Genomic DNA, 14335 nt, shown 5'->3' with positions numbered 1-14335 from the left:
TAGCCTGCAGAGCTTGGCCCATCCTACTGCTAGGAGGTAAACTCGCAGGTTCCTCTGGCCCTACAGGGTATAGTGTCCCTATCTGACTGTAATTGGGAAAGGAGGAAGTCAAGGCAGAGGCTATTCAGCTCCTATCTCCCAAAATCCACTCTATGTTTGAGCATGTTGAATGAAGAAAATAAGGGTGTTCATTTTTAAAATGATCAGAATCACAAGGGTTTCCTTAATTTTTATGTCTCTAATTAAAATAAATGCCAGCATACCACTAAAAACATAAAGAAAAATTGCGCTTTTCAGTTACCTTACTGAGCTCTGGAAACAGTTCTTGTATCACAATGTCCAATAAAACATAAGTCAGCTAAAACGCCAAAAAAATATTTTTTAAGGCATTAGACAAAAAAACCCCATAGAAACGATAAACACAAATTTAGCACTATGGTTACCGCTAAAGGGGAAGGCAGGGAATAAAACTGACAATATAAAACAAGCACAAAAGCAGTAGCTTCAATAGTATCCATAATGTTCTATTTTAAAGATGAGTTTTACATACACATGAGTTCATTTTACTATTATTCCTCATAATTCATTTTATGTTAAACATTTTATATGTAACAACAATTTTAAAGAAAACAAGCAGGATACAAAATTGTAGCTGTATTAAGATCTCAACGGGCTATGTAACAGACTATAAACAGTAAAATGTTAACTGTGGTTATTCTATGTAACCTGAATGAATGATGGAATTCTTGATATTTAAATTTTTACTTTTTTCATGAATTTTTAGTATATTCCAAATTTCTATAGTGAATATATATTTATTTTAAATCAAAACAGTTCATGTTATAAAGAAAAAAAGGTATTCAGCAAAAGAGAGTTATTAACAAAGATACTTTTTCCTATCCAAATGTTTGAATTACATTGCCTTCCTTTAGTATAGCATCACTTCACAGTTAATAATATACCAGACACCCTACTGTGTCATTTGCTAAACGTAGCCAACACTAGTCAACCTGCTTTAATGAATTTTACCTGCTTGTTGAGAACTGGCTGCTGTAAACCGTCAAAAAGAAGTCTGATGCTTTCATACTTGGCTTCTTCACCAATACACTTGACTATCAGATCTAAACAAGAAAGCCACATGTGAAACAATTTTATTTTATAAAGTGACTTATCATTTACTGGATCATAAAGCAAAATCTCCACTCTCTTTCCCGGGTATTATGCAAATACTGTAAATTAGCATTTCCTAAATCAGTGTTCTGGCAAGAAGCTCTTGGAAAAAAGGGTTCTGTGGTCAAGAAATGCAGTATTGGGAATCCTCCTTTGGGAGATTCACAATGCACAATGCATACTGCAAGCTCTGGGGAATGCTGCAGTAAAGAAATCTGTTTATACTATTAAGTGATAAAAGACAGTTGGAAAATAATACATATTTTATTATCCCATTCAAGTAAAACAAAATAAAATGCTAAAATTATGCACGTACATTTGTACATACATGTATAGAGATACATAAAAACTGTCTGTGAGGATTAACACCAAACGGGAGCTCGTAGTTATTTCTGCACAGTGGGGACAGGATGGCTTCTACTTTTTACTCTCTCTGTTTTCATAATATTTGAATATCTTAATATTTTTAATAATTAATTTAATTTTATGGTGAACATAGACTCTCTTCAATGAATATGACCACTTTATTTCTGTACTTTTTGCATAATTAGTATTGACTATCTTACAGAACAATCTCCTGGGAAAATGTTTACACACTAATTTAGAGTCCCCAAAGTTCCAATTCATGTGTGACTACACAGCTGTCATGTATCACTCCTATTACCATAGTCAGTCCTTATTAAAATCTGTGCTGAATGTTTTCCTCCAAGCAGGAAAAGAAAATTATTTTTAAGTAAACAAGGTGCTCAAATATTTGTCCTTTCCACTCTGATCATAATGAAACTCTTAATGCTGTTCATGGAAAATGCTCATTTTATGTTTGCTTTTATAAGGTAAATCTAACCCTGAGAGGCAAAAGCCAAATTCAATTTATAATAAGTTTAGTAGATCCTTGATATTTATGCGTCTTTGTGAATCCTTTAATTCACCAATACTACACAGAATTTCCCAATTAATATGCATGAAGCATAATGGACAAAAATAAACGATCCTTTCAGATTCTTCATTACTAAGGAAGAAATGAGTAGAGGACAACAGAAAGCATGCTAAGCTTCCTCAGTAGCTAAATTACTTCTTCCCAAATGAAGTCTTGAAGTAGATGTGATTCAAATTCGTGCCTGAGCAAAATAAGAAATTATTACATTCACTGGCTTTCCATGTTGTTAAAACTAAGACTGTTATTAAAACTGTAAATGCTAAAGGTCACTATAATACAAAAGAAGTAAGAAATTACTTCATTATATACCTAGAGAAGATTCACTCAAAAACAGCTGTGGTTCACTTTCACATTCAGACCAGGGATTTAACTTAACTGTCTTCACAGAGCAGCAGGCTCATTCTGAGACTCATTTTTCAATGATGAGAATTCTCTAAGGTACTTTCCATTCTTACTCTATATTTTCTCCCTGGGCATTATTACCCACTCACACATGACTCCCATATATTTATCCTATATCATCATTCCTCCAATTTCCAAACCTGGATATTTAATTGCTTACTAGACATTTCCTCCTGAATAATGTATAGGCACTTCACATTCAAAATGTCCTAAACTAAATATCCTCTGCTTTGACCTCTTGACGTTTTTTCCTCATGTTTCCCATCTCAGTAAGAGGTTACTACCATTCATTCATTTAGTGGCCCAAGCCTACCTCCTTTATAAGAGAGGGGATCACCCTCCTCCTTTGAGATACTATGTAACTTGAACATGGCTCTATAATCACATGTATGTTTTATTTGTATGTCTACCTTCCTGCCAGACTGAGCTACCCAAGTACGATTTTTATATCCCTTGCGCTCTGCACAGTGCCTGGCACATGGAACGTGCTCAATAAACTTGGGATGAATGAATGAATTCTGACCTTTCACTCACACACACTAGTTTAGCTCTTCTCCTGGTGAAGTGCTTGGGCAGCAGGACTCCAACCGTCCCACAAACCTATCACTTTGATCAGTCTGATTCTAAGTTATTGAAAGAATCCGACTATTGTGTGAGTAGAAACAGCCTTACCTTAAAGTTCTTAGTGCTAACATCATAAAAACCAAATTTTATTTAACCAATTGAGTTAATTTTAATTGGTTTCTGTAACTACTTCTAAAATTAAAACTCACAGTAAAAATTAGCCTCAATAATTACTATACATCATGACCTCAAAAGAGTGCTAATCTATATTAAACTACTTTTTAAATATTACATTACCTGGAATGTAATTCATCATTTCTTCAAAAGTCTGTTTTGCTCGTTTTTGCTTATCTTGGAGAGAGCGAGGTTCAGTGTTTTCACAAAATACAGCATCTAAAAAGAGACAAAAAGAAACATTTGCTGGAATTTTCACCTATTATATACAAAGTATTTCCTCATGGTAGAAATACTAATAAAACAAAGAAAAGCAAGACTTTTCGCTCTTTTAGGTCTAATTAAAATCCTTACGAGTACTCAAAACATGAAACAAACACATGAGAAAATACAAACCTCTGAGAAGTGTTATGAGTGAAACCAAACGGTGCTCCTGAAATAACTGTTCTAGTTTACAATGAAGATAGTAATCAGTGTACATTTCCAGGGTGTTTTTAAAGAGGATTCGAGTTCCCATTAAGAGATGATGAAGCCAGTCAGGAACCTGGAAAACCACCCGTCCTGAGAAGGATCACAAAGAACACTTCATTAAGGTAAATAGATATCTGAACATTTTCCAATGCAAAAAATACAAATGGTCAATATTTTATTTGTAAACACTAATAACTTTAATATGTTCAAGATCAATTATATACATTGAATTCTTATTTTAAAAAGTACCTTCAATTAAAAAAGATTATAATGGGGCAATACTCAAGAGCATTAATTTGCATCACAGAAAAAATATAATACATGGATGAGAAACAGGTTTTAACAGTAACCACAGATATCTTACCTACATACATCAGGTAATCATAGACTCCTTCTAAAGTCATCATTTCCATAAAATAATTCTGATTTTGCTTTCTTTCTGTATTCTCAGCACGGTTTGCATTATTCTTAAACAGATCATTGAAAAGCTAAAGTAAAAGTTGAAATAAAAAAATATAGTTTATTACACCTGCTGATAATAATTACTAAGGGTAAAGTGATACAGAGCAAAGGCGTTTAAACTTTGTCCAATCGAAAGAGAATATTTTTAAAAACCCTACAATGTCACAGAGGTTAAGGTCTGCCCCCAAAATTCCACATTTACACCCAAAATTGAATTAAAAAATACAATATTTTGCGGGGGGCCAAAATATTAAATAAAAATCGACTTTCATTTTAGACATAACAGAAAATTCATTATCTATAAAGAACCCCTTTGATTTTTTACACCGAAAGGAGCAAATGAACATATCTACATAAAGATGCATAAAAACATCAATAATAGCTAATTTTAATTCTAACATGATTTAAAGATTATAAATCACTATTTAATTAAAGGATGTTTAGAGGTAAACATTAAGCTTTAAGCAAAGTTTATTTGGACAATAATAGTCAAAGCTCAGAAAGGCCTACTATATGAGACAAAAACAAGATATGAAGAATTACTTATAGCAAAAATGCTAAAATGCAACTAAATCGCAGCCCTACTTACCCCAAAAGTATGCCAAAAAAAAAAAGAGTCTATTATCATTAATAATAATCAAATAGCAGAAATTAAGGAACTAAAAACAAAAACTGATAGGGAATTCCCTGGTGGTCCAGTGGTTAGGATTCCGTGCTTTCATTGTCAAGGGCCTGGGTTCGATCCCTGGTCGGGGAACTAAGATCCTGCAAGCCACGCTGTGTGGCCAAATAAATAAATAAATAAATCTAAAACATGTGTAAATCTAAAAGAATTAATGGATACGTTACTAAAATTAATATAAGTCTAGCAAGATTATTGAATTAAAAATTAATACACAACCATCAACTGTATTACTGTTTACCAACAATAAACCTATAAAGTGAAAAAAATTAAAGATACCCTTTATAGTGATAAACAAAATGAAGGGTTTTTTTTTGGGCTCACATAGCTCCCCATACTGGGTCCTACTCTGGCACTGAACTAAGCTTCTTGCAGACAGGTAATTTATCTTTATATTCCCAGTGCCTCTCCATAGCAGGCACACAATAAAGTATTTGTTCAATGAATCGATGAAATATTTTATAAGCCATTAAAATTATATAATACCAGCAAATAAATATATTATAGCAATTAATTCCTTGATTACTGGAAGTTGGTGATTTACAGCTTAAGAAAACCACTTTTAAAAATTCCCCAAAATACAGAATGATAGTTTACGAATACGGTTTCTAAAGAATCACTTACCCCAGGCTTCCCTGGTGGCACAGTGGTTAAGAATCTATCTGCCAATGCAGGGGACACGGGTTCGAACCCTGGTCCGGGAAGATCCCACATGCCGGGAAGATCCCACATGCCGTGGAGCAACTAAGCCCGTGCACCACAACTACTGAGCCTGTGCTCTAGAGCCCGTGCTCCGCAACAAGAGAAGCCACCACAGTGAGAAGACCACACACCACAATGAAGAGTAGCCCCAGATCGTTCCAACTACAGAAAGCCTGTGCACAGCAATGAAGACCCAACAGAGCCACAAATAAATAAACAAATAAAATAAATTTATAAAAAGAGGAAAAAAAAAACCCACCCCGTTTAAAGCAAAGAACGAAGCAACTACATATACTCCTTATACTGTACAATTAATTTCCACATAAGGAAAATATAAAGTCCCATCCATTTCATTAACACAGGATTCTCCCTATAATGGAAAAGTCATCTCAAGTAGGACAGCTTCAAACTTAATGGCTCTCTGAGGCAATGCACAGTACCTTCTTATTATTTTCTGAAGTAGGGCTGAGAATGGTCAGTTCTGGTTTACTTGGTTTAGGCTTTGGAGATTCACAAGAATTAATGAAATTCATGATGAAAGGTTCCAAATGCTGACCTTTCTGTGGAGATCATGGTATAAAAATCAAGATTATGATTTTCATTATCATATAACCCATTAAAATTTATTGCTATTTAAATATGCTTATAACTATCATTTTATAGAATACACATAAATCAGTCATTCACCTCTTTTATTAGTTTTCCAGGAACAGACTTTATAATTTTCCCTGCAATTAAAAGTAAAATATTAATTTTAACAAGGCATAATATACCTCATAACTGCTCATATAAATACTTTACTAGGTAATTTAAAACACTAAACAGCCAAGTAAAAAGCAAAATGGTAAAAAAAATATTTATAATTGAGCATTTCACGCTTAACAAAAATCTACAATAAATCAGGTAGTCTTAACTATTTATAGATACAACATTTGGGATACTTTAAAGTAATCCAGTGGGCTGAGAGGCAGGTGAAGGGCTGGAACAAGCCAAGTGTCAATAACTATTGAAGGGATAAGGAGTTCACTATACAAATCTCTCTACTTTTGTGTATATTTGAAATTTTCCATTGAAATGTTTTCAAAACATTTTAAGCAATGGTGAATATATAAAGATATCTAAAAGTATGCAAAAGTTAGTCAAAAGGAAAAAGAAGCTCTAAAAGTTGCTACACTATTTAAATTGGCTATTTGAATAGTTTGCATTCTCAGCTTTAGATTAAGAATATATATTCTAATCCTGTTTGCCAGAATTTTCTCTTGATCGTATCTCCAGGTTCCTTTATTATAAAATATCAAACATCACGAGATTTTCTCAAGCATTTAGAAATGACTGTAAAAATCAGTCAAAGTTGATTAATATAATTTAAATTTCTTTCAGTCCGGTTTAGAAAAAAGTAGACTCTAATGGCAATAGCAAAAGGCAAAAACCCTCTCACCAGGCTATTTCTCCTATTTCTCCTTTGGTACCCCCATAAATTACTCCTCCCACCTCAGAATTTCCCAAGTTCTTTGAACTACAGTGTTGCATCCTGTGCTTCTCTCTTCTACATGCTCTTCCTGAGCCAAATGTTTTGCTCAATCTGATTTCAAATAACATACAAATCTCTATTCTGTGCCTCTCTCCTGGCCTCTCCTACCTTATAAAACTTCCTCAACTGGATTCTATAAACTCAACAAGTCCAGAACTACTCTAAATTTATTCCATATCTCAGCAAGTAACAGCATTCATCCAGTTGTATAAACAGAAACCTGGATCATCATTTTTTTTTATTTTGGAAACTTGATTAAATGTTTATTCATTTTAATTCTGCCTTTTTAAACATTTTGAAGCCAATATATTGTGTTTTCCACATCTGAAATATTTTTTTAAATTTTATTATTTTTTGATCATTTCTTCTTAAGTCAAACCTAGTCAGTAACCAGGTCTACCCAATTTTATCTCCTAAACATTACGTATAACCAAATACAAAATGTTCTCACATTTTCCCTCGATAAGACACACACGAAATATTCTGGCTCAACTATATGTATTAATTTGGAGAGGGCTTCCCTGGTGGAGCAGTGGTTGAGAGTCTGCCTGCCGATGCAGGGGACACGGGTTCACGCCCCGGTCCGGGAGGATCCCACATGACGTGGAGCGGCTGGGCCCATGAGCCATGGCCGCTGAGCCTGCGTGTCCGGAGCCTGTGCTCCGCAACGGGAGAGGCCACAACAGTGAGAGGCCCGCGTACCGCAAAAACAAAAAAAAATTGTAGAGATACAGATAAAAGCCAAATGCCCACTTGTAATATTTATTCATTTAGTTCTATATATACTTAAGATGACATTATATAAAATATATTTAGAAATACTGCTTCTCTTCCATTATGATATTTAACAATTTTATTCAAACTTTTCCAGCTTATCTTATTGCTTAGTCTATACTGAACTTTATATAAAAGGAATCATGCTGCATACATTCTTCTGCCTCTTGCTTCTTTCATTCAACATCATGTTTTTAAGATTATCAACACTGTTCCAAGCAGCTACATGCCATGGGTATGCATTGCTCTAAGTATTCATTTTGTGAAACTACTATAATTTATGTCTACTCTATTGCTGATGAACATCTGCATTATTTCCAGTTTAGGCTACTATAAGCAATGCTGCTAAGAACATTGTTAAATATGAATACAAGATTCTCTAGAGTGTATATCTCAGAGAGGAACTGCTGGGTCATTCAGTTTTACACCAAACTGTTTTTCCAAGTGGTTTTCCTTTTTTTCTTAATTGAAGTATAGTTGATTTACAATATTATATTACTTGCAGGTGTACAACACAGTGATTCAATATTTTTGTAGATTATACTCCGTTAAAGTTACAAGTGGTTTTCAAATTCATATTCCCATTAACAGTATATAAGAAGTCCTTCGGAGTTTTGATACATGGCTTCACTCTATAAATTAGTTTTCTAAATTAATCTGAAAATACTGCTTCTTTTCTTTTCAGTTTATCTTCTTCCATATGATTATTTAAATTGACTTACCAAGATTTACGTCTGGTAGTATCTTATCAAGAAATTGTGTTTCCCCACCATTGGGGGAGAGAAAATCTGCCAGAAGTTGACTATTACTCAATTCTGGATGCTGCAGAAGTTTCTTGATGAACAAAAACAGAAAAAAAGGGGGGGGAAAAACAGTTTTAACAATCTAGAAGAGTGATGAAAACTACATTAAAATTATTTTTTTAACCAAGAAAACAATTTTAAATCCTCAAAGGCTATTTCATATTCAGAATAATAACAAAGCACATTTATAGAAAGAATAGCATCATATAAGAGGGTAAGACCTCTATAGTCACACATGAATGGGTTTGAATTCTGCTCTTCCATTTGCTAGCCAGCTGTCCCTAGAAAAGTTCATATATTGCCTAAGAGTCAGTTTCCTGATGTGTAGAATGAAGATAACACTACCTACTTACAGTATTGTTAGATGAGGCACAGTACCTGATACACAGGAAGGAAGATTAAACATTAGCTAATATTATTTCTCAGTTTCTCAACTATAAAATAAGTATTACAATATCATACATCTATCTTGATAATTAAAGGAAGCTGGTATAAAGGGTTTTGCAGAGAACTAAACGTGGAAATGTGAAATAACTTGGAGACTCTGTTGCCTGATCTGCTTGCAACACTATTTCTTCTTACAAGACAAACTGAAGTCTTAAAGTGAGATTTAACCCAGTCTTACCTAATATTCAGTTTTGTAACTATGAAAGAGTTAAAATGAAATACCAGTACTGCAACATTTAACTCCATATTACCAAAAAATATTTCTTCTAGAATGAGGTTCTCTAGTTCTTAGAATTAGTCGGTTCAAATAATGGGTTTAATGATATCAACAAAACCACAGGTTAACACTAGCATATGCTGTGTTCAAATATCCTTGTAATAGTTAATGTTTATATCATATTTCAATTTTCATATCACCAAAAAGTTATGAAAAAAATACCTTCTGGGTTGAGGTATTCATTGGCTCAAATACAGAAAATATAATGTAAACACCCCTTTACACTGTTGAATATTTTTAATTTAAAAAGTACTTATTGTTGGCTAAAAGGCATCCAAATTTAACTGAATTAACACTTAATTAAAACTACAAAATTCCATGTCCAAATAAAGGAGATTTTAAATTTTTTAAATTTATTTTTTTATTTTTGGCTGTGTTGGGTCTTCGTTGCTGTGCACAGGTTTCCTCTAGTTGTGGCAAACAGGGGCTACTCTTCATTGCAGAGCACAGGCTTCTCATTGTGGTTGCTTCTCTTGTTGCGGAGCACGGGCTCTAGGCATGCAGGTTTTAGTAGTTGTGGCACGTGGGCTCAGTAGTTGTGGCACGTGGGCTTAGTTGCTCCACGGCATGTGGGATCTTCCCAGACGAGGGATCAAACCCGTGTCCCCTGCACTGGCAGGCAGATTGTTAACCAGTGCACCACCAGGGAAGTCCAGGAGATTTTTAAAAAATAAATAAAATTATCCAGTTTTTGATCTTATTTACTTGATTAAAGAAAAATGGTCATTAACTTTAGAAGAGTCTCAAGTAGGTAACTTTTAAGCAGACTGCACCAACAATGGAAATAGCAATTACATTGTTTACACAACACAATGTGCACACACTGAGAAAAACGGAATTCAATTCCAAGTGGTGAATGGTGGCAGAGTCAGGAGATCCCAAGTAATTAAAAAAAAATGTACAGTTGCAAAAAAAAATAATAATTAATAAAACAGGAGGGAAAAATCCCAGAGTTCAGAAAGTGCTAAACACAAAATCAAACAAAAAATAAGAAAAAAAAAAAAAAAAACCCAGTATTCTTAGAATGCATTTAATGTTTTACATCAAAAGTTTTTTCTTCCTCTCTCTCTCACTCTCTTTTTCTCTCTCTAACTTCCCACATCAAAAGTTTTAAACTATGCCCAATACAAGACATTTTTTCCTCTGAGAAAATATATGGTATTTCACTGGTTATCAAATTTCTTTTAAAAAGTACTCTTGACAATAACTCATTTCCACATGGGAAAAAATGTTTTTAATAAAGGATTCTAGAAATCCACATTGACAGGTATTGTAAGACACAGCACATATGTATGTACAAGAGAAAAGGAGACAAATTAGAGGATGTTTTAAATTAAGTTGGAGCTGTACCTGTAGATACTCCTGAAACTCTTCTCTCTTAGACTTTAAGAACTCATAATTTTTTGGGCCAATGATCCTCTTGGAAGGAAGCTGGGCATCAGGAAATGTACCTGAAATTAATATATATGAAAGTTATTACTGTGTTCTGCTATTATTTTTTAAACCTAATTTATAATTTACTATGGCAACTTCAGATTCCCAGTGCTGCCTTGTAGAGATGTGGCATTATCCTTTATACAATTTTGACAAAATCAGAGAGCTTCAAAAGTCAGAAGACCAGACCAAAGAACTTGACTCTACTGATATCCAAAATATCACCACCCTTCATTGACACAGATTTATTTAGCCTTCTATACTAGTAAAAAAGCTTCAAAAACTTATCATGAGATTATTTTGAAATTGGTGGGATTCTATTAGATAAAATCTTACTGAAGAAATACCTACTCTCTCACGGAGAAAATGGCAGCATTTTGCCAATGCTATATAAGCTTAAAAACAAAATTTAAAAACCATGGACATGTTTTCTCAGACAGGGCCAACTTTGGACATTTTAGTACCAAAAAGGAAAAATATTGTTGGGAATCCAACCAACTTTGATTGGTCCAGGATTTTAAATTACGGAGATAAATGATCTTTTCTCAACTCTAAATCAAAAGGAAAAGTCTCAGAGAAAGACCAAGACAAGGATGGCATTGTATCAGACTGGCAAAGGCAAAGAGAAAACCATTTAAGGACAAGTACAAACTCAAAATCTAGACAAAAAAGTAGATTTGTGGGACCTTGTATTTTTTATCTTTCTATAATCTCCTTATTGTGGGCTTCGTTCTTATAGCAGAGTAGAGAAGTTTTCCTGCCCTTTACAATTCAAAACCAACCTGAATTTGGATCAGGGGACACTCCACAGAACTTTTCTAAAATCAAAAGATTCAGAATACACAATTCAAGCTCAGCAATTTACATACAAAATGACTAGAAATACTTCATGACTATAAACCTAATATTAACTAAAATAAATGGACAGATAAGAGAGACTGAGAGGTGAGAGGAAGACTGAAAAGAGTGCTCTGCTTTTCTGATTGATCTACCCTTAAAAGAAACACACAACTACAAGGTTTTTTTTCCATATCGAAATCTAAGAGCTAAATCAAAACATTTGTCATGTTACATAGAAACATGTTTACCACAGAAGATGATGGCAAAAGAAAAGAGCAACTCAAATGCCTGGTTTAAATTCTCTGCCACTGTCTTTTAAATTTTAATATCATTATTGCTTGAAAAGCAATAAATTTGCATTGTAAAAACTTAAAAAATATAAATAAGCAGAAATGAGATAAAAACAGTACATTCCTATCATCACTAGTAGTGTACACAAGTGTCACTGTTACATTTCCTTAGTACAGTTACTTAAAATTAGAAAGTAATTTCAGAAAGCTGGTTCAACAGCTTTCAAGAAAGCTAATGCTGAAATGTAATGTTTTATACAAAAAGGACAACATACCATGAAATTCTGTTAGTTTTGACTCAAGTACATAGAATTCAAGGTATCTTCTATAGACAGACCAATGTTCAGGCTCATGCCCAACTGCAAAATGAATGAATACACACTGAGAAATAAACAATTTTACAAACTACTACTAAAAGAATGCACTATTTATAACATTAAGTATACAAAGCTGGAAATTATTCCAGTCTTAATAATTTATTATTTCTTGGGAATTCCCTGGAGGTCCAGTGGTTATGACTCCACACTTCCACTGCAGTGGGCATAGGTTCGATCCCTGGTCAGGGAACTAAGATCCCACAAGCTGCACAGTGCAGCCAATAAAAAAAAGAAAAGAAAGTGCCTTGGGCTTCCCTGGTGGCGCAGTGGTTGGGAGTCTGTCTGCCGATGCAGGGGACGCGGGTTCGTGCCCCAGTGCGGGAAGATCCCACATGCCGCGGAGCAGCTGTGCCCATGAGCCATGGCCACTGAGCCTGCGCGTCCGGAGCCTGTGCTCCGCAACCGGAGAGGCCACAGCAGTCAGAGGCCCGCGTACCAAAAAAAAAAAAAAGAAAAGAAAATAAAGTGCCTAGACTACATGTAAGAAAACTCGTTTGCTAATCTAAAAGCATGCTGGAGGGGCAGGGGACAGCTGAAACTCTCCCAAGATGCAGGCAGGGGCAGATGCCATTACTGTCTCCCCACCTACCCTGCTAGCACAGGCAGACAAGCTTGGAAATGGCACCCCCCAGCCTTGCTTGGATAGGCAGGGGTAAGTGGTTGCAGCACTAACCCACTGCCTTGCTGAAGCCAGAGTGGTTGCAGCGCTCCCTGGCTCCCGGGCTGTGACTGGCAAGCACGAGCAGCTGCAGCATTCTTCCTCTCCCCGCCTAAAGCCAGCTCACTCACATAGGCAAGGCACTCTCCCACTGCACTGCTGAGAGCTGCAAGCACAGGCAGCCTTTCTGACACTGGCCAGCATGCCCTGCCCCCTACACTCACCAGCTGCCTTGCTGAAGCCAGCAGGTGTGTGCAATCCACACAGGGGACACCCCTTGATCACTTGGCCCTGGTGGCTAAGGGAGCTGGCAATACTGAGCTCCACGGGACTGTACCAGTTGGAAAGACAGTTCCTGGAAAGGCACACCGCCCCCCAGGGACTGCACAGACAGCACACTAAATAAACCCCCAGTCTTCCTGTGAAAAAGGCCTATTTACTTAGCTTGGAGCTTCAGCCTGAAGGACAGGCTTCAGATTTTCCACACATCTAGGAGCTAAGGAAGAGCACCCAGAGAACGTAAGCAGAGAGACACCATCCCTGCACACCCCCTTAGCCTCACTACAGCTCAATAAGAACTCTCAGGAGCTCATACACTCGTCTAAGCAGCTATGCACCCCGAGGACACCTACAGATCTCCTGGAATGGAGGCAGGTAGGGATTTTGACTGTGGCCCTGCAGGACTGTATATATCTGCCTACTTTAAAGGCTGCTGCCTAAGTGTCTGGCTTCCCATCAGCCTGAAACGAGGCGATAAACGGGATTCCTCCCCTTGGAACACTAATAGGTCTTGGCACATGCTCCATAACAGGCATATATCAAGAATAAATCAGGCAGTTTAGACAATCACAAAGGTTCAAAAGACAAAGAAGACCTAGGGCAAGGTTGAATTAGAGGGCTAATCACCTACACAGGCCACTCTTCAAGACTGAGAGAGGTAGCTGTTTCCCCTAATACACAGAAAGAAGCACAGAGTCAAGTAAAATGAGGAAATAGGGCTTCCCTGGTGGCGCAGTGGTTGAGAGTCCGCCTGCCGATGCAGGGGACACGGTCCGGGAAGATCCCACATGCCGCAGAGCGGCTGGGCCCATGAGCCATGGCCGCTGAGCCTGCGCGTCCGGAGCCCATGCTCCGCAACGGGAGAGGCCCGTGTACCACAAAAAAAAAAAAAAGAAGATAACTTATGGGACCTATAGGATAATATCAAGTGAAATAACACTCGCATTATAGGGGTCCCAAAAGGAGAAGAGAAAAAGGGGCAGAAAAGTTATCTGAAGAAATAATGGCTGAAAACTTCCTTAACCTGGGGAAGGAAACAGACATCCAGGTCCAAGAAGCCC

General features: G+C 36.2%; 1 protein-coding gene across 6 annotated transcripts in view; it reads right to left on the bottom strand.

Moving 5' to 3' along the window:
- SNX14 (sorting nexin 14) overlaps positions 1-14335 on the bottom strand; it is a 67861-nt gene that overhangs the window by 833 nt on the left and 52693 nt on the right. For all 6 annotated transcript variants that reach the window (XM_060030262.1, XM_060030265.1, XM_060030267.1 and 3 more), the window contains 10 exons: positions 12236-12319; positions 10747-10847; positions 8592-8703; positions 6252-6292; positions 6005-6124; positions 4083-4206; positions 3644-3808; positions 3371-3466; positions 1030-1121; positions 302-358 (listed from right to left, as the gene is read on the bottom strand). In XM_060030262.1, the coding sequence (XP_059886245.1) occupies positions 302-358; positions 1030-1121; positions 3371-3466; positions 3644-3808; positions 4083-4206; positions 6005-6124; positions 6252-6292; positions 8592-8703; positions 10747-10847; positions 12236-12319 (992 nt within the window). The remainder of the gene's footprint in view (positions 1-301; positions 359-1029; positions 1122-3370; positions 3467-3643; positions 3809-4082; positions 4207-6004; positions 6125-6251; positions 6293-8591; positions 8704-10746; positions 10848-12235; positions 12320-14335) is intronic.

Source organism: Delphinus delphis, chromosome 14, assembly GCF_949987515.2.
Source record: "Delphinus delphis chromosome 14, mDelDel1.2, whole genome shotgun sequence".
NCBI lineage: Eukaryota > Metazoa > Chordata > Mammalia > Artiodactyla > Delphinidae > Delphinus > Delphinus delphis.
The sequence above is the reverse complement of the archived record's forward strand: the minus strand, read 5'-3'. Positions and strand labels throughout refer to the sequence as shown.